General features: G+C 41.3%; 1 protein-coding gene across 1 annotated transcript in view; it reads right to left on the minus strand.

Annotated features, from left to right (window-relative positions):
* The window catches only part of SPTLC1 (serine palmitoyltransferase long chain base subunit 1), a 127,924-nt gene that overhangs the window by 54,247 nt on the left and 45,952 nt on the right, over positions 1-27,725 (minus strand). Inside the window, exons 6-8 of the mRNA XM_089677153.1 lie at positions 24,848-24,980; positions 14,676-14,805; positions 2,044-2,133 (exon numbers count right to left, since the gene is read on the minus strand). Coding sequence (XP_089533279.1) covers positions 2,044-2,133; positions 14,676-14,805; positions 24,848-24,980 — 353 coding nt within the window. The remainder of the gene's footprint in view (positions 1-2,043; positions 2,134-14,675; positions 14,806-24,847; positions 24,981-27,725) is intronic.

The following is a 27,725-nucleotide window of genomic DNA, read 5'->3' on the forward strand; positions in this document are numbered from 1 at the left end:
CGTCCTGTATGAACCGCACAATTGAGATCTCCCCATCTCTCTTCATAGTGGGGATGGTATTTTCGCTATAGGCCTTGCTGACCTCTTTCCAAACATAGTGCTTATGTTTGTGACCATAAAGCCCTATTTTGGTCTTGTCACTCACTCCAGATTACAGTGTGCCAGAATTTGCGAAGTGTATCAAAGTGTTCTCAGGCATATTGTAACTGGGCTTTTTGGTGGTACTAGCATTGACAGGGTTTTTTCTGGCAACTCAACTATGCAGCTCATTTTTTATTCAATTATCTTCGTATTGTGCTACTTGAAACAACCACGTCTTTTTCCAGATCAACCTGCATTTCTCTGAAGTTACTTGTAGGTTTTTCTTTGTATCAGGCAGTTGTGGCTGCATTCTTATTTGGTCTAGCTGACTTTGGTGTCAAGAGATCCCTGAATTTGCCAATTCTTAATAAGTGATTGAACAGTACTGACTGGCATATTCAAGGCTTCAGATATCTTTTTATATCCTTCTCCATCTTTACAAAGTTCCATTACCTTGTTACGCAGGTCTTTTCATTTCTGATCCTCATGGCTTAGTATCTAGCCTGCTCAGTGCATCCACATGAGAGCTAACAAACTCACTGGAGTTGGTTTACTAAAGGAAAATAGTCTGTATTCTGCAAATACACTGCAAGTGCACCTATAAGTGCACTGTAGTTGCAAGGCAAGTGCAGTTGCTTTAGATCTGAGGGGAAGCTCTGCCGATTTCTATCATCCATTCACATGCAAGTAAAAATGCTGTTTTTATTTTTTTTTTAATGTCCCTTGCATGTGTTTGGGTATTCTATGCAAATTGAAGCTTTACCTCATTTACTAAGTTCTGGAGCAAGTGCACAGTATATTTGCCTTTAGTAATCAACCCCATTGACTATTTATACACAGACACTAACTACAATTTAAGAAGCCACAGATAAGGGACATTAACCTTTAATTGATATTTTACCCTGTGTGTGTCACCTTTTGTGTCTGTACCAAAGCCAAACATGCCAGGGCAATTTGGGTGACTTATGTTATCATTATGATTTAAAGGAGCCAAACAACTATGTGATAATAAATTAATACATTTTTTTTTACATGAGCAGTCATTTTCAATATCAATCCAGGGTATGCAAACTTTTCAGCACGCGTGCGTATATATATATATATATATTTTTTTTTTTTAACAAAAATATTCTGCTTCCACTGGTTTTGCCACTCAGGAACAGAAACAAAGGGACACCTAAAACCACCTAACAATGTGTTTCTGTTTCCGGTCCCCAGTGGCAAAAACCCAATTAGACCTACAGATCAATAATCTGCAGTGCAGTAAGCGGAACTACTGTCATACTCTATATGGTCCTTCTCTGGTCAGCATGCACAGGGTAGCTGAACACTTTGAATCTAGTCAGCTATACTTTCCTCCCTGTGTGACAAATGGAGTAGGAGCATTCGGAGTCCAGTGGCCCATGCTGCTTCCTCTAAACAAACCTCCTTTGTGCACTGCTTGCCTCCCATTACAGTCTCCTCTGCACACTGTTTCCAAGTGCTATACTGCTCCTCTCTCACCACTGGTGCCTCTGTAGCACCTCCTCTACAAATTGCTCCTCTGTAAAATTGCTCCATTGCTCTTCCACACCTTAAGCCAAGGATCTGGCTGCTCTGCACAGCATACACTTGCCACAAACCTCACCCTCTGAGCCATAGGGACTACTTCCTACTCGCCTCACTCTTCACGCCCCCTCCCCCCCAACACAAACAATAACACTCAACCCACACTCTGCTTACCCCATGGTCACAAAGCCTCCCCCCCAACTCATCAAACAGACACAGCAAACTTCCAGTCACAGCACCCTCCTTTCTTTTTTTCCACCCTCTGTTGCAGTATCCCTTTTTCCCCACACTTGATTACAGCACCCCCTGCCTCCCAACTCACCCTTGATCACAATGCGCCTTTCCCCCACACTTACCCTGCTACCCACAGACACACATACAAACATCTGTACTCTAGACATGGAACTTACTTACCAGTTGTGGAAGAGGGCATATGTCACCTGTGTTCATATATAGTCCTTCAGCAACAATAAATCTTCTCGTCACTCTGGCCTTGCGTGGATTCTAATTAACAAACAAGCAACTCAGGATTTAACAGAACACAGCAAAACACCACAAGAAAAAAAAAAAAAAAAAAAAAAAACACAAGCAGTACAATATTTTATTATATTCAGTGCCTGACGCTCTGAAGAGACACACGCTGCTCTTATTGGCATTCCTTTAATGTTTATTTTCTAATCTGTCGCACATTTTTCCTGTTTCACGGTTTACTATTCCCATGTTGGGTCTTGTACATTTTTGTCAGCCGCAAACAACGTGAGCTTTCCTAATGATATACATCAGTGTGGCTATTTATCATGCAACACTATGTTCTTGGCACAGAGGTTTCCAAACCCAGCTTGCAAAAGCCAAAAAAAGGAGAAAAAAAAAAAAAAAGAGAGAGAGAGGGAGTGCAGAAATGGCAATAAATCAGAGTGTTTGTTATATTTACTCTGTCCAAGTTCCTTTGCCTTTAAACATCACTCTCCAGTGCACTGGCCCATACACAGGAATGCCAGTAATTATTCAAATCTGTTACCCGTAAACTTTACAAGAACATGTGTGTGATCTCTCTCAGTGTGGGCCAGTAGGCTATCACCACTTTGGTTTCCCTTCTTGTCACAACAAAGAGAAAACAATACAGATAAGTGTTCACTATATTATCATTATTTTTTAAATGCAGTGTTTTAGAGGCACACGCGCTTTACCTAGTGGGATAATTTACTTCTTTACTGGAATCATGTACATTAAATCCTCGTGTTCCATTTGTATGCAATTTGTTACACCACATTTAAAAAAAAAAGAAAAAAAAAAAAAGGAGACTGACCTTGTATCCAAAGAAGTTATTATTACTTCTACTTTTATTGGCCAGTTGAGGTTACTAGGCCTCATTTTTCTAGTGTTGTAAAGTAGTCAAATAATTATCATATACTGCCGCAAGTGAAATTTACATGGCTACATGATTTAGCTGTAAGTCTTGCTATAAACTGACATCAGTTAAACTGTGTTTAATATAAAGATTTCCATAAAAGCTCATTTTTCCCGGTGGAACAACTAAGAACATACAGCTTCAGATTGCTTCAAAATAATTTCCTATGTCAAAAAACTTGCCAATACAACGTGTACTACTTTTAGGAACCAAAACTTTCCTTATAAATTTGATTTCAAAGTCAGATTAGTAAACAAAATTGCTGGTAAAGGCAAAAATTAATAAATTGATTATGTTAAAGACAAAAAAATGGGGGAAAAAAGGCTAAGCATTTTCAAAAGCAAAATTGGTACTGGCACAGCAAATGTAGGAAGTAAAAAAAAACAAAAATACACACACACGTTCTTCCTAGTTCTACAGTGGACTAAAATGTATGAAGATTATTAACACCTTCCCGCACTTATAGCAGATTGATGGCCGAGCGGGACGTTCCTCCTTCTTAGTGGGCGTCATATGATGTCCTATCAGAAGGCACCGCTCATGCGAAGCCAATGACTGGTCATTAGACCGGCACACTACCAGTGTCATGTGATCGCTGTGACCAATCACAACTGTAAACAATGGATGGCTTCCTTTCATGCCATCTTTTGTATACAATTGATGGTGTTAGCTGTGATTGGTCACAGCGATCACATCGTACAGACAGGGCCAATCACAGCCCATCTGTACCATGTGATTAGCTTTGGCCAAATCACAGCTAATCACATTAAAAAGACAAAGATCAATGAAATACATTGGTATAAGCCAGTGCTTCTCAATTATTTTCTGTCATGCCCCCACCCCCCCCCAGGAAAAAGAAAACATTTCGCGCGACTGTAAATAGTATCATTTGTCTATAAAATTGTTATAAGTACACCTCTGCATAACACTGTATCCTTATTAACGTATAAGAGAATAAAAAAAGAAAGAAATGTGGATCAATTTACAACAAAGAATAGCTTTATTAACTGTAGCAGAAAAGATTTAAAGTGCATTAGAAATTCAAAAAAAATTAAATCCTTAATTAAAATATAAACATTTTTTGATTGGACATGTCAAACCATATGATACTGAAAAAATACATCAATAAATAATAATGAATTCAAACCGATCACCAATATTTACTTAGGACCTAATCATTGGCGCCCCATCATTGGTGTCAGTGGGAGGAATAGTGCCTCATTATTGGTGTCAGTGGGAGGAATAGTGTCCCATCATTGGTGTCAGTGGGAGGAATAGCGTCCCAACATTGGTGTCAGTGGGAGGAATAGCGTCCCAACATTGGTGTCAGTGGGAGGAATAGCACCCCATCATTGGTGTCAGTGGGAGGAATAGAGCCCCATCATTGGTGTCAGTGGGAGGAATAGAGCCCCATCATTGGTGTCAGTGGGAGGAATAGAGCCCCATCATTGGTGTCAGTGGGAGGAATAGAGCCCCATCATTGGTGTCAGTGGGAGGAATAGAGCCCCATCATTGGTGTCAGTGGGAGGAATAGTGTCCCAACATTGGTGTCAGTGGGAGGAATAGTGTCCCAACATTGGTGTCAGTGGGAGGAATAGTGTCCCAACATTGGTGTCAGTGGGAGGAATAGTACCCTGTCAGTGGGGGGGGAGGAATAGTGCCCCATCGTTTGTGTCAGTGGGAGGAATAGTGCCCCATCATTGGTGTCAGTGGGAGGAATAGTGCCCCATCATTGGTGTCAGTGGGAGGAATAGTGCCCCATCATTGGTGTCAGTGGGAGGAATAGTGCCCCATCATTGGTGTCAGTGGGAGGAATAGTGCCCCATCGTTGGTATCAGTGGGAGGAATAGTGCCCCATCGTTGGTGTCAGTGGGAGGAATAATGCCCCATCATTAGTATCAGTGACACCAATGATGCGGCACTATTCCTCCCACTGACACCAATGACACTTGCAGACCCCTGTTGCAGTATGGTGCTGCTGCAGCCAGCATATGTAGTTGCAGCAGCACCTCTGCACTGCACACTTACCGGCTTTTCCCTCACTCGATTTTCGAGGGTCCGCTCGGCTCCGCCTCCTCGCCCGTGATTGGCCGCCTGTGTACCTTTCCTGAGCTACAGTTCTGGCAGCCAATCACCGATGAGGAGGCGGAGCCAAGCGGCAGGAGTGACGGAGTGGCCGGAGTGACGGAAGGAGCAGCGCTTCCTGGATGGATCATCCTGGGAGCCAGGTAAGAGACAGCAGCCCTCTGCCCACCCCTGTACTTAGTGTCCCTTCTGTCGGAAGGGGGGGGGGGGGGGGCGGCGACAGCGACGCGCCCCCCTTGCTGGAGCCTCGCGCCCCACTATTTGAGAAGCACTGGTATAAGCAATCACAAAGGTGTAAACAAAAGAAAAAAAAAAAATCCTGATCACTTCCCCAGAGTAGTACAGTGTTACTATAGTAACACTGTATTGCTTTAGTCAGAGTGTTAAAAAAAAAGAAATCGTAAAAAATAGAAAAAAAAAATTAAAACTTTTTTTGTAAAAAAAAAAAAAAAATTTAAAGTGGAGGTACAGTCAAAATTTGAAGAAAAAAAAAAAAAATTAAAAACGTCATCAGCTACAAAAACTGCTGACTTAAAACACAGACACCTGAACCTCGATCCTGTGGTGTCCTCACACCGGCCATCCCGTGTCCCCGGCATCTTCAATACAGTTTCTGTCCATTTTCTGATTGAGCAAAGAAGGTGCCCGTTTTGTAATGCGAACCTTGTAATGCAAACCTGGTATGCCTTTGTATTTTGAGTTTTATGTACTCACTGCTTACTGTTGGAGATGTATCACTGCTATGTGTTATGCTTTGTTAAACTTGAATAAAGTTATTACTAAAAAAAACTGGCAACTCTTCAAACGGGAAGCGGGGGAAGAAGCGGAACTTCCTCTTTTTGGTGGAGCTCTGCTTTATATAAAACATTAAAAACTATTAATTTTTTTTTACATACTGTCACACCAGTCAGTGTCCCTGATCACCACCGTGCAATTTATATGATAATGCTGTACTGGATGTGTGACAATATGTAAAAATGGTCTTTCTTCATATTCCTAAAAGTGGTAGTAAACTCCTATTTTTAACTTTTACCTACAGGTAAGCTTATAATAAAGCTTACCTGTAGGTAAAATTAATATCTCCTAAACATGAACCATTTAGGAGATATTTTCTTTTCTTTAGAGCCAGTGCAGGCACTCTGGAAGAACTGTATACCCATGCCGTTCCTTCAGAGTACATTGCCAAGACCTGGAACTCCCACGCGTATGCGTCATCGCGGCCCAGTCTGTCAGGCTTGAGTTTAAGGTAAGTCCTACATAATGTGCTAGTATGTGATGCATTCTAGCACACTATGACTTTACCTTGCGGGGAATTTTTTTTCCCCCTGCAGTTTACTACTGTTTTAAAAATTGTGACAAAAAAAAAAAAAAACCTTGCTATGCCTCTTACTAAAATACCTTGAACTGTCTATTTTCCAAAAAGGGTCATTTGGGTATATTTATACTATCCTAGCGGTTTTGGGCCTCAAGAAATGAGATCGGATAGATAGGTAGATAGATACACACACACACACATACATACACACTATATATATATATATATATATACACACACACACACACACACACACACACACATATATACATACACACTAAATAATATACACCAATTTGGGTTATTTTCACTAACGAAATGTAGCAGAATACATTTTGACCAAAAATTTATGAAGAAATGTTTTTTGAAAAATTTTGTAATAGAAACGAAAAATAATGTGTTTTTTTATTTAGAAAAAAAAAAAACAAAAACTCAGTGTTGATTAAACTACCACCAAAAAGAAAGCTCTATTTGTGTGAGAAAAAAAGGTAAAAATGGGTACCGTGTTGTATGATCACACAATTGTCGTTCAAAGTGTGACAGCGCTGAAGCCTGAAAATTGGCATGGGCAGGAAGGGGGTAAAAGCACCCGGTATTGAAGTGATTAATGACTTGAAGCCTACGTTTAGGGAGTTTAAAATAAATAAATATCAACACAAAAAGGACATTTACTTATTATCAGTCCGATGCGTCCCTTGTGATGCTGGCTCCAGCAAAAGCAGATGTGTGTCAATAGGCCCAAACAACAACAGGGGTTAAAGTTCAGAGGTGTGCTGCAAGATCCTTGAGGCTGAAAGCTGCATTTGGAGAGTATTATCCCCCTAATAAAAATTTGAAAGAGTAGAAAACAGAAGACCAGGTGGGTGGCCAAAGTCCTCGGATAATCCAAAAGCACAGGTGGAGAAGTTTTTTTTTTTTTTTTTTTTTTTTTAAAGCATAGGCTCTTGTAATTAAATTTCTTGTCCACTAAGCAATGGTGGATATTGAAGCTGGGTAACCCTTGCAAGGTCTTGAAGGAATAAATAAACAGGCATCTATTCGTCTAATGTAAGGAGTAGCTTTTAGGTAGACTAGTCGCTCTGACTAGGTCCAGGTGATGTAGACAGAATTTCTTTGGATACGTAGAAACAGGGCACAAGGATGTCAGAACAATGACCTAATTGAGATGGAAGGCTGGAACCACCTTTGGAAGAAAGGATGGTCTTGGGCGTAAGCCTGATGTTGTGAAGTATGGGGAAAGGCTCTTTACTGGAAAGGGCCATTCAGGGGGCATTTCTGACAGACCTGTTGTCTGCCAAAAAAGGCTACTTTACTGGCAAAAACCTCCACGGGAATATCTCCGATGAGTTAAAAGTGTGGGGTGCTGCAAAAAGGGGCCATAGATGAAAAACACCTCAACTAAAGGCTTTCACAAGAAATTGCAAAGCCAAAAAATGGATAAGACCAATACCTGCCCTTTTTGGGGTGCCAAGAGCTCAATTCTGGTCAAGACCTGTTTGCAAGACCAGAATGTCAGGAACAGAGTAATCTCTGAAACTGAATTGACGGTGCTCACACTAGGCAAAGATTTCCAGTACAATAAAAGATCTTCCAGGATGTAGCCTTTCTTGCTTTCAGCAAGGTAGGATTTACAGAATCAAAGCACGTTGTTGTTTCTAGAGGCTAGGATGTCCAAATCCGAAGTCCCCCACTTTTGGCATATCAGACTGTACATGTGGATGAAGAGACAACTCCCTTGGTCCATGTGGTGGCAGCTGCAATAATCCGCCTGCCAGCTGTCCACACTCCTGGGATATGAACCGCATAAATTGCTGCCCAGTAAAAATTTCTGTCCATGAGAAAATCTGATTAGTTTCCTCCAAGCTGCCATGCTCCTTGTGCCCCTTTGATGGTTGATATATGTGATTGTGGAGGAATTGTTTAACTGCACCTGAGTTTAGTGTCCCTTTAGAAGGGGGGTCCATACAACCTGAGAGCTCCAAGTTCCAAGATGTTGAAAGAAAGTTTGACTTCTTCTCCCGACTATGTTACCTAACTATCAAGGAGTATAAAAGACTCCTCCCCAGCCTAACAGACTTGTGTCTGTTGTAAATGGGACAAACAGGTCAGACCACAGCCATGTTCACCTGGTAACAAAATGACCGGTGAACCTCACACAGCACGGTCACTGATACACAACAATGGCAATCTCAGCCTCACCCTACACAAAGATTTTCCGGCTTGCTGGACCACAATCTAGGTGGTTTGGTTAATTACGCAATTAACCCATTAAACCACAAACTGCCACCAGATATTGTGAAGGGTGGATAGGCCCAAAACTAACAGCAATGCCAATTATGAATCTAAATAAATGTCTGTACACACAGTCACCAGAGTGAGGTATATCCAGAGATTTACCGTGTAGTAGTGCTCTTCAAGAGACAGGGATCTTGGAGTTTGTGCTAGGATATTAGAAACACTTAATTTTAACAATTTCCAAAATATTGTTTAATAATGAAAGGGTAAAAATGGTGCAAAGAAAATATTTACATAAAAAGGATATTACAAAGAAACAAAAAGAGACAATAATGCAACAGAGAAATTTTTGAAAATGGAAATACTTGCAAGTCCTGGTTTCAGCAACTTCAGTCAATAAGCAAAGTGATATACTGGCTCTCAACTTGAGAGATCTTCCTTCATTTGATGGTACACAAGAGCTGTCAACTATGGTGAAGTCCACTTTTCTTTGGCGTCAAGAGGGTGTTGCCAGATACCACCTGACCTAATAAGTGGCTGAGGAGTTGCGCTGGGATGTCACTGTGTTTATGACTGAATCCCAGATACAGTTTTCAATAAGTACTAATATCTTTGAATACCTACAGGTTACAGTCTGCTAACCAGCATGAAATTAGCTTTGAAATGGATATAAATATGGCAGGTTTCGGATGTCTACTTTACCCAGGAAGAATAAGGTGTTTCAGTGGTTCCCCATATCATCTAATATAGGGGTGTTTAATCAATATCTCACTGAAAACAAGAACAATTTCCAAAATTTGGACAAAACTGAGGTTTATAGAATACTTGTTTAGCTCATTACATGACAGCAAGGTTAATAATATAACTTAGATTACAAAATCTTCAGTTTTACTCAAATTAGTTAATGCAAAAATAAATATACCCCACAACAAAAACTACTACATCTAGTATTTTGTATGCAACATCGATCTTTTTTCATTCTTCAAGAACGACATCTTTTAGAGCCTGAATGCTGGATGGAAAGTGATGCTAAAATTGTCTCTTCACAATTCTTCATAGGTGTTCGACTGGATTCAGATCAGGAGACATACTTGGCCACTGAATCACTTTTACCTTGTTCTTCTTCAGAAATGCAACAGTGGCCTTAGATGTGTTTTAGATCATGGTCATGTTGGAAAAGTGCATGACGACCAAGGGCCCGGAGTGATGGTAGCATCTTCTCTTTCAATGTAGAGCAGTACATATGTGAATTCATGATGCCATCAATAAAATGCAGCTCCCTGACACCAGCAGCACTCATGCAACACCACAGACGGACACTGCCATCACCATGTTTCACTGTAGGCATCATGCATTTTTCTTTGTACGCCACACCTTTGCGATGCCATACAGTTTTGAAACCATCAGTTCCAAAAACATTTATCTTGGTCTCATCACTCCAGAGTACAGAGTCCCAGTAGTCTTTTTCCGCATGGGTCCTGGCAAATTCTAGGCAGGCTTTTTTGTGCATGGGCTTTAGGAGAGGCTTCCTTCGTGGATGACACCCATGCATGCCATCCTCTGCAGTGTACGCCGTACTGTGTCACAGGAAACAATCACCCCTATTTGGTTTTCTACTTCTTTAGCTAACTGCAGTGAACTTGCATGGTGATTTTCTTCAACCCTTCTTTCTTGTGTAAAGAAATTAATTTTCTTTCTCAGGCCTTGTGACATTTCTCTTCCATGTGGTGCCACTGAAGACAGCATGAAATGGGAAGGGGTCTTCTTTGTCAAGTAACATCCTTTTATAATCAACTGTCTTTTGAACACCTGTTTAATGGATAATTAGACTCAACTAAAGTTGAATTCTTGTTAATTAGGATTTTGTTGTCTAAAATTTAGCTTTGTTCCTAAGACTTTCATTGGGGTGTATTCATTTTTGCAACATGGTCTTGAATGAATTTGTTAGGAAAAATACTTTTTTGTGTGTGCAAATGAACAAATCTTGTTCGCAATCAATGGCCAGCATTTGTGGATTATTTGGTAGTATAGTGTCCCATAGAAAATGCTGATTCTGAAAGGAAAGTAAAGGTTCTCTGACAAATCTGTTGGTTTGTACTCATTTATGCTGAGACCTGTATGTCCGGATTCTGGCTCTGCTATTATTATTTCATGAGTTATGAAATATACTGAAGTTTTAGAGTCTTGCCTGATAACCAGCCTACCAGGAATGTGTATTGCTATTCTATTTATGATTGGGGGAGAGCTGGAAGATGTCTGTTAAAACTCCAGTCACTCAAGCAGGCAAGTCAGACAGACATTTTTATTTGGGTTTTCAGACTGAAGTGTGGATTCGCTAATAGGTATGAGAGGGTCTGCATCTCTCCTGATCTGATCTGGCATCAGTTATCAGTTTGTGTATTGCAACAGATACTTCCTGAGGGGGGGGGGAAATGAAGAAAAGAGGACCACTGCGGCTTATCACCAATTTGTGTTACAGACTCTCATGGCTGAACTTTGAACATGGCATCCTTGCCCTTTCACACAGCTTTGTGAGGGGCGCAGTATGTGCTACGATTACAGTAAGAGCTTTCCAACTGTAGGGAATTATTTTCCCACTGTTACAGAAAGGTTAAGCAAGCCTCACTATGATATTTCTTTTGGATCTCAGATGTCGAGCATGAGCATTTAGAGAAAGAAACCATTTTTGTTTTTTAAAGAAAGACTTCTGCTTGGGCTGTATCCAGGATTAGAACCAAGTATTCCAGGCAAAGGGAAGGCTGGAGAACAGATTTGTTGAAATTGATCACCCAGCCAAATGCCTGGAGCAGCAGAGTTGTCTTTTAGATGTTTGCAGAGAGTTTTAGGGGAGACGAATCCTTCAGGAGATGATTATCTAGATAGCCTGTCACTTAAATGCCTTGGTTATAAGGTGGGCAAGCAAAGGTACTAAGATATTTGTGAACACCCTGGAAGCAGAGGATAGGTAAAAAGGGCAGTGTAAAACTGGTAACAGTTGTCTGCCACTACACACAGAAATCACTGATGAAATGGGTAATTGGGAACATGCACATCTTGGCATCTTGGTTGTCCATGGATGCCATTTATTCTCCCGGTCTTAGCGAGGCAACAGGCCGTGGATTCCATGAGAAATTTGGGGATTTGTTGATGGATTTTATGTACAGGATAGGATGAATACCTACCTTGGGCTTGGGTACCATGAACAGGTTTGAGTACAATAGCCAGAGTGGGAGATTCGTCCATTTGCACTGTGTAATAGGCAGGTACACTGCATCCAGAAAGTATTCACAGAGCTTAACCTTTGCCACATTTTGTTATGTTACAGCCTTATTCCAAAATGGATTAAAATTATTTTTTTCTTCAACATTCTACAAACAATACCCCATAATAACCTGAAAGAAGTTAGTTTTAAAATCTTTGAAATTTAAAAAAACGAAAAAAAAAACCTACACGTACATAAGTATTCACAGCCTTTGCTCAATACTTTGTTGAAGCACCTTTAGCACCAATTACAGCCTCAAGTCGTTTTGGAGTATGATGCCACAAGCTTGGCACACCTATTTTTGGGCAATTTATCTTATTCTTTTTTGCAGTACCTCTCAAGCTCCATCAGGTTGGATGGGGAGTGTCGGTGCACAGCCATTTTCAGGTCTCTCCAGAGATTTTCAATCAGGTTCAAGTCTGGGCTCTGGCTGGGCCACTCCAGGACATTCACAGAGTTGGCCCGTAGCCACTCCTTTGTTATGTGGGCTGTGTGCTTAGGGTCGTTGTGCTCTTGAAAGATGAACCGTCGCCCCAGTCTAAGGTTCAGAGCGCTCTGAACAGGTTTTCATCAAGGATGTCTCTGTACATTGCTCCACTCATCTTTCCTTTGATCCTGACTAGTCTCCCAGTTCCTACCGCTGAAAAACATTCTCACAGCATGATGCTGCCACCACCATGCTTCATTGTGGGGATGGTATTGGGCAGGTGGTGAGCGGTGCCTGGTTTCCTCCAGACATGACGCTTGGCATTCAGGCCGAAGAGTGCAATCTTTTTTCATCAGACCAGAGAGTTTTGTTTCTCATGGTCTGAGAGTCCCTCAGGTGCCTTTTGGCAAACTCCAGGCGGGCTGCCATTTGCCTTTTACTGAGGAGTGGCTTCTGTCTGGCCACTCTACCATACAGGCCTGATTGGTGGAGTGCTGCAGAAATGGTTGTTCTTCTGGAAGGCTCTCATCTCTCCACAGAGAAACGCTGGAGCTCTTGTAGAGTGACCATCGGGGGCTTGGTTACCTCCCTGACTAAGGCCCTTCTCCCTCGATCGCTCATTTTGGCCGGGCGGCCAGCTCTAGCAAGATTCCTGGTGGTTCCCAGCTTCTTCCAGTTACGGATGATGGAGGCCACTGTGCTCATTGGGACCTTCAATGCTTCAGAAAATTTTCTGTACCCTTCCCCAGATCTGTGCCTTGATACAATCCTGTCTTGGAGGTCTATGGACAATTCCTTGGACTTCATGGCTTGATTTGTGCTCTGACATGCACAGTTAACTGTGGGACCTTATATAGTCAGGTTTATGACTTTCCTAATCATGTTCAATCAACTGAATTTCCCACAGGTGGACTCCATTCAAGTTGTGGAAACAACTCAAGGGTGATCAGTGGGAACAGGATGCACCAGAGGTCAATTTTGAGTGTCATGGCAAAGGCTGTGAATACTTATGTACATGTGTTTTTTTTTTGTTTTTTATTTTTAAGAAATTGCAAAGATTTCAAAACCAACTTCTTTCATGTTGTCATTATGGGGTATTGTTTGTAGAATGTTGAGGAAAAAAAATTAATTTAAGCCACTTTGGAATAAGGCTGTAAAATAACAAAATGTGGCATAAGTTAAGCGTTGTAAATACTTTCTGGATGCACTGTATATGGATCAAACTCCTACTGTGTAAGTCAATCAAATCAAATATGCCTCTAAGAGCCCATTCATACCTTTGAATTTTGATGCAATTTTTGCTTAATGCCTTTATCCATTGAAATGAATGTAAATGTTTCAAAAAGAATGGCAATGAACTTTACATTGCATATCACCACACAATATTTTGCACAAGCATTAGTGTGTTTGTTCAAGTCACGATATGGGTTTTAACACATCATAAACTGCAATGCAGGTGTTATAATGTGTTTACATTAATTTCAATTGAAAAAGCATCAGGAAAAAAAAATGTGATTCCAGTCTATCAAACAGTGCAAACAGACTTCCTTCTTGTATGCAAAACCTCAGTACTGTGAGAGAAATTACACAGCTGACAGTTGGATGTTCCTATCCTCTCTCCTACAAGTTCACAAACAAAATCTTTGAATTGTTTGCTAAAGAAAAACAGTTTGAACAATGATCTTCTGAAAAGACATCTAAATTTTGTTCCAATTTACAAAATTTTAAGATGTCTTGCAAGTGTTTATCCAGATTCAATACATATAGGTCAGGCAACATGTGCTATTAGCAAGCGGTCAATGACCCGCAGACAAAATGCGCTGCTCTTATGCAGATGTGCAGGGTGGTTTTGGGAATGCAAAATTGGATGGTGCCGCTGAACCATACGGATGAATTAAAAAAAAAAAAAAAAAAAAAAAAAGGGCGAGAGACTTTTCCCCCACGTTTCCTGCAGGTACAGCAGCCCGATCGAATGAAGGGGCTGCTGTGCTCAAGCAAAAACAAAACTGCACAACCCCCACAAGTGTGAACCTAGCCTTAGACAGGCTTTTACATTAAATTACAAAAGAACCACTACACCACTATTAAACATGTCTTTGCAGCACTACTTAATTATGTAATGGGTAGGTCCTGTAGTCACAGTTTAGAATTTTATAACTACTGTTAACTTGCCAGGCAGAAGCATTCGACAAAAAATGTACAAATATAAGGGTTAACAGCAAGCCATAATATAAAAATCCATAATATAAAAACCCAGCCATAATATAAACAAGTAGGTTTACATCTTTCGTGTATTCAATAGATAGGAATTTACCTTTTGGTCTTCCACTTCCTGCTCCTTTAACAACCTCTCCAAGTCATTCATATCATTGTGTTTAAAGTACTTGATGCTACTTCTTGATGCCTGCAGCCCCTTCTGAATTGCAAAACATGCAGCTTCATCCCTGGAAAAACGAGAACTGTAAAATCAGCACAATAAAAAGTACAAAAATCTAAGATACGACGACAATCAATCCAATCTGATGTACAATATTGGACATGGGGAATTTAGGCAAGGAAAATGATACTGAAATTCCTTAAAGCTGAATTCAGGGATATGCAAATATTGTGTAAATACAGGAGACATGTATTCTTACTTCAGTCTTGGTGTGCTTTGTGTCTATTTTACTGGTTTACTCAGTAATCAAGTGTGAAAGTTTGCAGGGCTTGGCAAAGACTGGTTTACTGCTGCTCCCTCTTCTTATGGATGGTGAATGGTCTGGTTTCTGCCCTCTCCTATAGTTCACTTCAGGTAGCCTGCAGTCGGTGGGGTCTGCTGGATTCCTCCCACAGCTCTGCTCTGTGACTTTGTACAATGTCACCATTACATTTACAAAGATATGCACTATATTGCCAAAAGTATTGGGACACCCTTACAGATGTTTCAATTGCCTCCATAGCGACAGGTGTATAAGATCAAGCACCTACGCATGCAATCTGCTTCTACAAACATTTGTGAAAGAATGGGTCGCTCTCAGGAGCTTAGTGGATTCAAGCGTAGTACCATGATAGGTGGTCACCTATGCAATAGACCCTTCTGTGAAATTTCCTTGCTACTAAATATTCCAGTCAACTGTTAGTGGTATTATAACAAAGTGGAAGCAACAGGGAACAACAGCAACTCAGCCACCAAGTGGTAGGCCATGTAAAATGAGAGAGCGGGGTCAGCGCATGCTAAAGCACACAGTGCGCAGAAGTCGCCAACTGTCTGCAGAGTCAATAGCTAAAGACCTCCAAACTTCATGTGGCCCTCAGATTAGCACAACAGTGCGTATAGAGCTTCAAGGAATGGGTTTCCATGGCCAAGCAGCTACATCCAAGCCTTACATCACCAAGTGCAATGCAAAGCATCGGATGCAGTGGTGTAAAGCACGACGCCACTGGACCCTAGAGCAGTGGAGATGTGTTCTCTGTTTGGCAATCCAATGGACGTGTCTGGGTTTGGTGGCTGCCAAGAGAACGGTACTTGCCTGACTGCATTGTGCCAAGTGTAAAGTTTGGTGGAGGGGGGATTATGGTGTGGGGCTGTTTTTCAGGGGTTGGGCTAGGCCACTTAGCTCTCATGAAAGGAACTCAGTGTCAGCATACCAAAGACATTTTGGACAATTTCATGCTCCCAAATTTGTGGGAACAGTTTGGGGAAAGCCCCTTCCTGTTGCAACATGACTGTGCACCAGTGCAAAAAGCAAGGTCCATAAAGACATGGATGAGCGAGTGTGGGGTGGAGGAACTTGACTGGCCTGCAAAGAGTCCTGACCTCAACACAGCAGAACACCTTTGGGATGAATTAGAACAGAGACTGCGAGTCAGGCCTTCTCGTCCAACATCAGTGACTGACCTCACAAATGTGCTTCTGGAAGAATGGTCAAACATTCCCATAGACACACTCCTTAACCTTGTGGACAGCCTTCCCAGAAGAGTTGAAACTGTTATAGCTGCAAAGGGTGGGCCAACTCAATATTGAACCCTACAGACTAAAACTGGGATGCAGTTCATGTGCGTGTAAAAGGCAGGTGTCCCAATACTTTTGGCATATAGTGCAAGAGAGGCAAGTGGCTACTAGTTCCTAAGGATCTACTCATTGAACTACATTGTTAGAACCGTACAGCAATAAATACAATAAAAAACAGGAAGATTGCTATAATACTTTTGGACCTATATCACCTGTATACTCTCATTTCTTAGTATTTATTCATTATTGTTCATTTTTTAATTTAGTCATTTTCCATCTCATTTATTTACCTTTTATCATTATCTATTATGCCAGCTTTACATATATAGATATATTTTTTAATCTAGAAGTATTATAGCAATAGCCACTTGCCTCCCTGATTCCCTTCACACTATAAAATTGTCAGCTCCGTATTGGGGCTTAGGTCTGAAGAAGGAGCTTACTGCTCATGCTCCGAAACGCGTTACCGCCCCTTTCTCCTGTCACATCCTACTCTGTGCTCCATGCCTCGTTGTGGTTACAGAGATATCCCTGCTCTGACTTCCTGACTCTCATGGACCGCACTGCCGCTGGACGTCTCATCAGGAACCATGAACACTACATGATGAGCCTTTTTAACACTTTTATCCTGGAAGTGCAATTCACGAACTGTTAAAACTACACTTAGAGGCGCCTTTCCTTTCTTTATGTTTATTGCATTAGAGCCTTGTCTCCACTCTAAGAAGAGCTGCCTCAGTGTTATTGCTTCCATCCATCCCTGATATCCATCTGGCACCTCCAACCCATAGCCACAGAGGTTGGGCTCAAACAAGAGCACCCTATGGAACATGTACTTTCAGGAAGTGCCTGGGTACCTTTAAAAGGCTACAAGCAGAAGTGGTGGGAAAAGTGCGATCAGTGGTGTGATGTAACACTTAGTCAACTGACTGAGACTAAGCTCCAAATGGTGGAATTTTTACCACCAATTATGAAAATGTAAGCAGCCGATAAGTGAATAGTTTTGGCAGTTTTGCATAAATGGAACACTATTCAGGGAACATTTAAATAAATGTACTGCAACTAATTGAGGTATTGGGTCTCATTTCCTGTAAAGCTACAATATAACCAGGAGGAACCAATCTTAAGTCACTGGTCCTTATAAGGGTCAGGGCTTTGTCCGCCACAGTGGTCATACCCCTTGAGGGTTTGCAGGGTCTGAGAACCACAAAGACCACAGCCCTAGAACCGTATAGCACCTTGCTGCTAACTACACATTGCATTCAGTGCCAAGGGGAGTGCCAAAGCAGGATACAGTCCCCAAGGCAATATTACAGACTTTTCCCACAGCATAGGGTTCTGGCACAGTTCCTAAAGTATTATTGTGGTTACACTAATTCAAATGCATAACTTCTATTATTATAGTAGAAGGCAGTGAGAGTTGATTGAGGAATTCAAAATAAAATAAAGGGGACAATGCAGAAAACTAGTTAGGCATACAAAAGCTGTCCATAGAGGAGAAGAGATTCATAATCTAAGGACAGGGGATGCCCAGGTGGACTACCGAGCAATGTTTTTGCCAGAATACTAATCACCTGAGGGTAGAAGCCTAAAATTCAGGGTCTATAAATATCTAGCCTGTGTCCTATACTGTATAATTAAGTTAAATTATATATAAAGAAGACATGTTCAATTTGCATATGATATAGTAATCCTTACTGGATTTTGTTTTTGGATGTACAGATTGAAAATAAACAGCACAAGTTACAGTCCTCCTTGTAAAAAGCACATTAAAACTGTTCAGTTTAAGTATTTTGGCAGCCCTCTGCTCCCATTGCTTCACTTCTCTCCCCACACAGGATCAGTATCCATGTATATTAAAGTATGTTTCGGGGTTTAGATTGCACAGATCTGCACACATGGTTTCAGTCATATATAAATAAAAATAATAACTTTGCCCCAGAGCAACACAGCTGTACTTGACTAATAAAAAGATATGCTATACTGTAAGATCACAGAGAATGAACAATAAGAGACAGACCTCTTACAAGGAAACTGTAGTGCAGTCTTGCAGGGTGTTTGGTAATGGAAGCTTCTTCTGAACCACAAGTTACAGCAAGTTAATTTGAGGAACACACTGGGAATTCTAATTCCACATTTGACTGTGTGTTTGTCCCTTGCAGTCTCAATCACAGTACATACATAAAAATCTACATTTAATACAATATGGGCAGCAATTAAAAGGAAAATGTATTTTTATAGTCAGCCTGCTCAAAAGTCTCACACCAGTCAGCTTCCAAACTGCAAACATCCCTCTAGCTTCTTGCCAAAATGTAAATTAGAAGTGGTAGTGCAAAGCTGTATTTTCAATCAAGTATTTTCAGCTAAACGAGTGGCAAAAATAAATATGACTTCACTTGAATTGCCTGAAAGAGCACTGATGAGGAATGCAGAAGCTTATCAATGATCCTTTAAGATGCATTAACTGTTGTGAGAGGAATAGTGATCCCTGTGAATGATTTAATATGAAGGAGAAAGTGTATTGGGTTTCAAAGTAAAACTACAGGTTAGCACTGTTCGTCAAATTACAAAGTGGAACTCTACCTTGTTTATTCCAAAGAAAAAAAAAAGATTTTTATTGAGCCAGCTACATGTACTGCCATTTTCCTATTCCAAAAGCATACACAAGGCTACAGAAATGTGACACTAGTATTAACTAGTCATGCAGCAGATAATAGACACAGATAGTCTGATACACTGCTAAACTGTACTTGGCTAGTTTAATGGCAATAATCATTTAAAGTTCAATGCTGGGGGAATAATAGACACAAATAGTCTGATATACTGCTAAGCTGTATTTGGCAATTCTAATGATGGCAATAATAATGTAAAGCTCAATGCTGGGGGACAAAAACTTTATCCTTGTGGCGTACACCCTACTGCAATTGTAAACATGTCACATTCTCTAGGTGATGATGAATAAGGGGTTATACTTACTTTAATCCACCCTCCCCCAGGCTTCCTCTTCTTCATAGGATTAGACCCCCAAAGCCTCTTTCCTCACTGCCTGATTGGTCCCAACTTTTCCACGTCATCCCATATAGTGCAGGACCAGCAGTCCGGCACTGTACGGCAAAATACTGAGGAAAGGGAAACATTCTAGAAAAGTTGGACAGCGCTGACTGCTAGGGGAGTGAAGAATAGGGTGGGATTCTCACAATATTCATCATACCCAAAGCAAAATAAGCAGTTAATTCTTGCATTAGGAGGGGAACACAATTGCAAAAGGTAAAAGTTTTTCTTTCCCTGGTTCAGTATTAAAAGGATATCTAAAGTCAAAAACATAGTAATATATTGCAGCTTGCCAATCCTTAGCAGTAGTGGCTGCATTAGTTTTTGCTGTTTAAGCTAAGAACATTTTGCTTAAATACAGACAAATACTAGTTGATTCTGCTAGAATTTCAGTGTCCTTGTAACTTCCCATGCACTAAATTGGTATGTCAAAACATCATTATCAGGTTTCCCCATTTATCTTCTGTGAACTACAGATAACTCCTCCTTATGTAAGGAAGTTAAGGAGAGAAGGAGGCATTTGTGGTCCAAATCAAGAGAGTAGCCTAAGGTGAAAGCACTGTTCCTCTAGAGATAGAGTGCAGTAAGTGAGCACTATCACCTTTGGACAGGAAGTGTGTTACTGGCAAGATCACCAGGTCAAAATAAATGAGAAAAAAAAAAAAAAAAAACGCACATGAAAAAAGGAAATTTATCATTTTGGGATTAGATATGCATAGAGTCAGAGAGATGCGTTGTTTAATAGTGGTTTTATTTAGTAAAAGCAGCATTAAAATAAACCTATATAAAAGTTGTATAATGTAAACAAAGCTCGGCGCTCTACAGCAAAAAGTTTAGGTTGTCAACTCTGTTGGTTTCCAGGTATAGGCATACATATACACCTATCACAATGCATTACTTTATACATTAATCTGAGCTGTCATATAGGATTGTATACCTAGCCTTATCAAAATACTGACTTTCAAAAAGTCAAATTTTGGCATACTGCACTGTATTTTGAGTGGCTCCAGCAGCTAGGAGTGGCACTGATAAGGTAACACCAGACAGCTAAGATTAATTTTCTTTATAAAACATTGATATAGGTTTATTTTAATGAGGAAGTGCAAAAAAAAAAAAAATTGAGTGCAATCAGAGATTTTCTTTGACAAGAAAAGCTAGTCAAATTTATGCATTTCAGAAGTGTACTCCTTTAACCACCTTTTGCCCGCCCTATAGTACAATGACGGGCACAAGGTGGTTCTCTCGTTCTGATAGGACGTCATACGACATCCTACCATTCTCACTGTGCATGCGCGCAGCACGGCGAGCGCTGGTCCGCTGTGTCCCTTGGACACAACGGATCACAGAAAGAGCCGAAGATGGCGGCTCGGTCATGTGACCAGCAGTGTCCAATCACAGCTGATCACATGTAAACACGGAAATGCCGATTATCAGCATTTCTCTCCTCACGAGCTGTCACGCTGACAGCTTGAGAGGAGAGCCAGTAATCGGCTTTCCGCGGAGGGGACATGTACACTAATCATCAGGTCACTGATGATCAGTGTGCCCTGATGATCAGTGTGGCCCCAGAAGTGCCACCTGTCAGTGCTCATCAGTGTCAGTGCCCATCAGTGCCACCTGCCAGTGCCCATCAGTGCCACATATCAGTGCATACCAGTGCACATCAATGCCACATATCAGTGCCCATCTGAGCTGCCTTTTAATGTCACCCATCAATGCCAATCAGTGCCGCCTAACAGTGCCATGTATCAGTGATGCCTGTCAATGCCCATCAGTGCAACCTACCAGTGCCTCCTCATCAGTGCCACCTATCAGTGTCCATCAGTGCAGCCTATCAGTGCCCATCACTGCAGCCTCATTAGCGCACATCAGTGAAGGAGAAAAATCACTTATTTACAAAATTGTAAAACAAAAACTAAGAAAAAACGTTTTTTTTTCTTTCAAAATTTTCAGTGGTTTTTGGTTTAAGAAAAAAAAATCCCAGAGGTGATTAAATACCACCAAAAGAAATCTCTATCTGTCTCAAAAAAATTATAAAAATTTCATATGGGTACAATGTTGCATGACCGCGCAATTGTCATTCAAAGTGTGACAGCGCTGAAAGCTGGAAATTGGCCTGGGCAGGAAGGGGGTATAAGTGCCCTGTAGGCTAGAGGTTAAAGTAAACCCATCACAAGAGAAACTTGGAGTCTTCCATTTCTTTAAATTAAATGGTAATTGCCTGTCGGTCATCTTGGCCCTTAGATGTGGTGGCTGCATTAAGTTTCTTTTTTAGGCTCCCCCCCCCCCCCCCCTCGGTTTTCACCTGGTGATCTGGTCAGTAACACTCCTCCTGTATTAGTGTCCCCACTCTGACAATGTTGCTGTCCAAAGTTGTCCCTGTGCTCCTTCATCCAGTCATGGGCGGAAAGGGAATGTTAGAAGTACTAGCATATTTAGACGCCTGACCTTTGCACTCCCCACATTCCTGGTCATTATGACTTATGTGGGAAATGATTTAGAAAGCACTGAGCCAGCCAGGCAAATAGCATTTACAGAGTAAGGTCAACAATAGCTGTGTTTATACTTTTTACAGGCTTACTTTAAAGACTGGTTCAGTTAGATAGAACTATTAAGTTTGATTTCTGTACGGGTAATGGTTTCATAATACGATCTTGCTTACTAGGAGTACTTCACCATCTCACCACCCCACTGACCTCCTGCACTTCCTGCTTGCATGGCAGTGGTTGAAATGGCCACAATATCTGTGCAGTGTAGCCGCCTCCCTGGGAAGCGAGGCCTCCACTGCCTCTCCGCCACTGGATCAGCCGCCTCCTCCTCCGATTCAAAGTCCTGCCTGGCCATTACAGCTTCCTCCACAGTGCTCTGAGGATACACATCCATCTGAAAAAGTCCCCACAGCAGTGGCACCAGAGCTCCTCTCTCTGTTCCAGTCTCTCCATACTAGGGGTGATCTCAACAAGTGTGCAACAGAGATCAAGGAGGCACTCAAGTCAGAGATAGATGTCCTGAAGCAACAAGTAGCTTGCACTTCTGTTAGATTGGAATATCTGAATGCCCACTTTCAACAACTGGGTTCAAGCCTAGATGCCCTGGAGCATGCCCACTCCCAGACATTGTGTCCTCCCTGTACCTGGGAGCTGAAGATTGAGAAAACCACTCAGAGGAACAACATCTATCTAAGGGGGATCCCCGAGGATACCTCCAGCGCTGACCCAAAAGCCACCGTCACAGCAGTCCCCTATGAGGTACTTGGGAAACAGCCCACCGATCTCATTGAGCTGGACAGGGTCTACATAATTTCAGGTCTGCGGAGTGATTGCTAGTCTCGCTCTTGTGAGATTTTATGCAGGGTGTACTTTTTCAAAAAAGAAATTATGCACACATCGCCCTCCTGCCTGACCTGAGCAACGTTTGAAATGCGAAGGACAGTGACGCCCTTCTCAACGTGACCTATGATCATGGGGCTTTATACAACTGGGGTCATCCCTTCCATGTCTTGATCAATTAGCAGAGAGCCACCTTCCAGCTCCATACCCCAGATGAACTTCCATCTCTCTTCAGATTTCTGAGTGCCGAACCTGTTGTTGTGGAGAAGTGGCTAGATTTCCCCCAGGAGCCCAGAACCTGCCTGCCTTCAGCAGCCCTCCCTCAGTGATGATGGAAGTCCATATCCAATCCTTGTGATCCACCTCATTCTCTGCTGATATTTGAGGATGAGCCCTGATGCTGTTGATTATATTTGTGGATTGTGGCATCTCCTTGCCTCCTGACCAGGAGGCAACTGTGAGTACCGGCACTTCTAACCATCTCTACTGTTTCATGGCTACTTGCCTTCTGTGACTGCCCCACCCACTTAGGAGTGCTTTGCTCCCTCACTGGATGTCTCAGCAGCAGCCCAAAGGGATAACTTTGTGTTGCACACTTCTGTCCTCAGTGCAGTCACTCCTCAGATGATCCACTTAGTTCACATCTAGCCTCTGCAGTTCTGAACTGTCAGCTGAACTGACCTTGGACCGATTTGTCTTGCTCATTAGTAGACATGACTCATTGTTCCTTTTTTAATACAATTACCCAGCTGCTTACAGGCTACCTGTATTTGTGCAAGAAGAAGATAACCATTTTGTCTGTCACTATGCCCTGTCATTGATCTTCTTGTAAGAGTATTTTGATGACCTAGTTTAGGTTTCCTGCAATTCTATCAGTCATAGCTATACCAACTTTCAGTGTCTGCATTTTTTTTTTTTTTGGATACTGTGGTCACCTTGGCTTTCTCCATCTGGTTACCTTTTTGCAGTTGCTGGATTGAGTCACTCACCAGGCCTATTACCAACAATGCTGATGTTTCTGTTGCCAACATAGTTTTCACTGTACTATTTTGTTTGTTCTCCCTTTATTTGCTGGTATTAAAATCCTAAGAAGTTTACAGGCTTTACCATTAAAAAACAAAACAAACAAACACACACACGCCAAAACTATTGGGACACCTGCCTTTACACGCACATGAACTTTAATGGTATCCCAGTCTTAGGCCATAGGGTTCAATATTGAGTTGGCCCACCCTTTGCAGCTATAACAGCTTCAACTCTTCTGGTAAGGCTGACCACAAGGTTTAGGAGTGTATCTATGGGAATGTTTGACCATTCTTCCAGAAGCGCGGGGAGGTCGGGCACTGATGTCAGACAAGAAGGCCTCTCTCGCCGTCTGCTCTCTAATTCATCCCAAAGGTGTTCTATCAGGTTGATGTCAGGACTCTGTACAGGCCAGTCAAGTTCTCCACCCCAAACTCGCTCATCCTTGTCTTTATGGACCTTGCTTTGTGCACTGGTGCGCAGTCATTTTGGAATAGGAAGGGGCCATTCCCAAACACTTCCCACAAAGTTGAGAGCATGAAATTTGTCCAAAATGTCTTGGTATGCTGACTTCTTAAGAGAGTTCCCTTCACTGACACTAAGTGGCCAAGCACAACTCTTGAAAAACAAACCCCACACCATAATCCTCCCTCCACCAAACTTTACACTTGGCACAATGCAGTCAGGCAAGTAATGTTCTACCGGCAACTGCCAAACCCAGACATGTCCATTACATTGAGAGACAGAGAAGCGTGATTCATCACTCCAGGGAACATATCTCCAGAGAGTCCAGTGGCAGCGTGCTTTATACCACTGCATGCAACGCTCTGCATTGCACTTGGTGATATAAGGCTTGGATACAGCTGCTTGGCCATAGAAACCCATTCCATGAAGTGCTCTATGCACTGTTGTGCTAATGTGAGGGCCCCACAAAAAGTTTGGAGGTCTTTAGCTATTGACTCTGCAGACAGACAGTTGGCAACTTCTACGCATACACACACACACACACACACATTTTAGAAAGAAAGTTTTCCCCACCATGAACAGTCAAAAACAGATGACATGCAAGTAGTTTACTAACTAGTTAGTACTTACACAAATACAATGTCCCCCCTTTTTGAGTATGCAGGGATAGCGCTTGCAATGGTAGCAAATCCATATGAATAAAGAATTGCTTCTTCTGTTTTCATGAATTTGGCAAGTCTTTCTTCTAACTCCAAGTGGACATCTACAGTTTAAAAAAAATAAATAATAATTTAAACAAAAACCATAGTTGGGTTAATATGAGCAATCTAATTAAAGTAGAACAATGACATCCCATTGAAAAAAAAATGTGCTGCATCACTTAAACAGAATTAAACCTCCTATCCTTTATGGCCAAGGAAGATTCCATGGTGCTGCACATGTGATTAGTTATGACAGCAGCCATTTGATGGTTTGACAGTTCAGATGATAGCACAAGCAATTGTGCCAAATATCATTTCACAGCACGCCTTCAATGTAACTGTTTTGGGAAACTGATAAATCAATGGGTTTAGTTGCGCTGTAGTTATAAGTGCATCTGCACTTCAGTTTTCCCTTAGTCCCCTGCAAAGTCCCACAAATACCTGTTGAGCTTGTCAGTGAAGTTGATCCAACACAGCTCCATGTGATGGTGCGACAACAATGCTGCATTGCTCTTGAACTCACACCAGCATTGCCACTCTCATGTAGGCTATGCCTGCTTGCACTACAGTGGGATGAAATGTTGCAGGGGGCATGGTTATCAGCATTGTCACTACTGATTCACAAGCCTGTAAACTTGTCAAGGAGCACTTGACCACATCTAGTTCTGGCCACACCTTTCCTGGATGGTCAACACTGGTTCCGTTGCTGAAACCCTCCCACTGTGGGCTGCAGTCTCTGGGAGAGGGACTGTGAGGGACATAGTTAAGAAGGATTTACCTCAGTGAGGGAAGGTAAGGAAAGTTTTTTTTTCTTTTTGTTTACTTTATCAGGTATGCATCGCATAATAACTGAACTTGGAACTTGTTTAGACTGTCACACAGGAGCCTTTAGTTTTACACGGTTATCAATTTGGCTGTAAAATACACACATCACAAAAACAGAGGGAAAACTGCAGCAACTGTGTGTTATGGTTCTGGAGGACAGGCAGAAAAGCAAACTATGCTGGGAAAATTATTTCAGGAAAGACTGTATAAAAAATAAATAAATAGTCAGTGATTCAACCCACAGGCACCTGCACAAAAGTAATCAATTTAGTCAGCTGATGACCTTTAACCACTTCCTGTCCGGACACTTTTACCCCCTTCCTGTCCAGGGCAATTTTCAGCTTTCAGCGCTCTCACATTGTGAATGACAATTACTCAGGCATACAACACTGTATCTAAATGAAATTATCATCATTTTTTTCAAACAAATAGAGCTTTAATTTGGTGGTATTTAATCATCGCTGGGGTTTTTATTTTTTGCTAGAAAAATGAAAAAAGACTGAAAATCTTGAAAAAAAAAACATGTTTTTCTTAGTATTTGATACTAAATTTTACAAATAAATATACTTTCTTCATAAATTTAGGCCAAAATCCATTGTGCTACATTTTTTTGGTAGACATAACCCAAATCAGTGTGTATTATTTAGTCTTTGTGAAAGTTATAGAGTCCACAGACCACGGTATATATATTTGAAAATGTATCAATCCTGATGTACGGACTACCTATATAATTTCTTGGGGCCCTAAAATTCCAGGACAGTACAAATACCCCCCAAACTACCCCTTTTTGGAAAGTAGACAGTCTGAGGTATTTAATGAGAGGCATGGGGAGTTTTTTGAAGTTGTCATTTTTTGCCAATTTTTTAAGGAATTGATGAAAGTAAACAAAATTCTTTTTTTTTTTCCACAAAGTTGTCATTTAACAAGTTCTTTCTCTCACACGGCATAGGCATACTTGCAATTACATCCCAAAACACATTCTGCTACTCATCCTGAGTATGGCGATACCACATGTGTAAAACTTTTTCACAGCCTAACCACATAGAAGGGCCCCACATCCAATAAGCACCCTTAGGCATTCTAGGGGCAAAAATTATACATCTAATTTCTTGACTGTCTATCACAGTTTTGGAGGTCCTGGAGCACCAGGACAATTGAATTACCCACAAAGAGACCCCATTTTCGAAAGAAAACACCTCAAGGTATGTTTTAAGAGGCATGGGGAGTCCTCTGAAGACTTCATTTTTTGCCACGTTTTTGGAAAATGTGAAAAGAAAATGAAAATGTATTTTTTTTTACGCAAAGTTGTCAATCTATGAGATATTTCTATTACACAGCATAGGCATACTTAAAATGATACCTCAAAACGCATTCTTTAACTCCTGCTGAATATGGCGATACCAAATGTGTGAGACTTTTTCACAGTCTGGCCACATAGAGGGGTTCAACATCCAATAAGCACCTGTTAGCGTTCTAAGGGCAAAAATCACACATCTAATTTCTTAACTACCTATTGCTGTTTTGGAGGTCATGGAGCATCAGGATAATGGAATTATCCACAAAATGACCCCATTTTGGAAAGCAAGCACCCCAAGGTATGTTTTAAGAGGCATGCGGAGTCTTCTGAAGACTTCATTTTTTGCCACAAGTTTTTGGAAAATGCGAAAAGAAAATGAAAATGTATTTTTTTCTACACAAAGTTGTCAATCTATGAGATATTTCTAATACACTGCATAGGCATACTTAAAATTACACCCCAAAACACATTCTCTAACTCTTCCTGAATATGGTGATACCAAATGTGTGAGACTTTTTCACAGTCTGGCCACATAGAGGGGTTCCACATCCAATAAGCACCTGTTAGCGTTCTAAGGGCAAAAATCACACATCTAATTTCTTAACTACCTATTGCTGTTTTGGAAAAAACTCTGTGCAAAGGCTGAAAATTACTCACAGTTAGCTGTACTGGATCTCTCTCCTCA

Source organism: Staurois parvus, unplaced genomic scaffold (assembly GCF_062004578.1).
Source record: "Staurois parvus isolate SC_StPar_1 unplaced genomic scaffold, SC_StPar_1.0 ptg000178l, whole genome shotgun sequence".
NCBI classification, from domain to species: Eukaryota; Metazoa; Chordata; class Amphibia; order Anura; family Ranidae; genus Staurois; species Staurois parvus.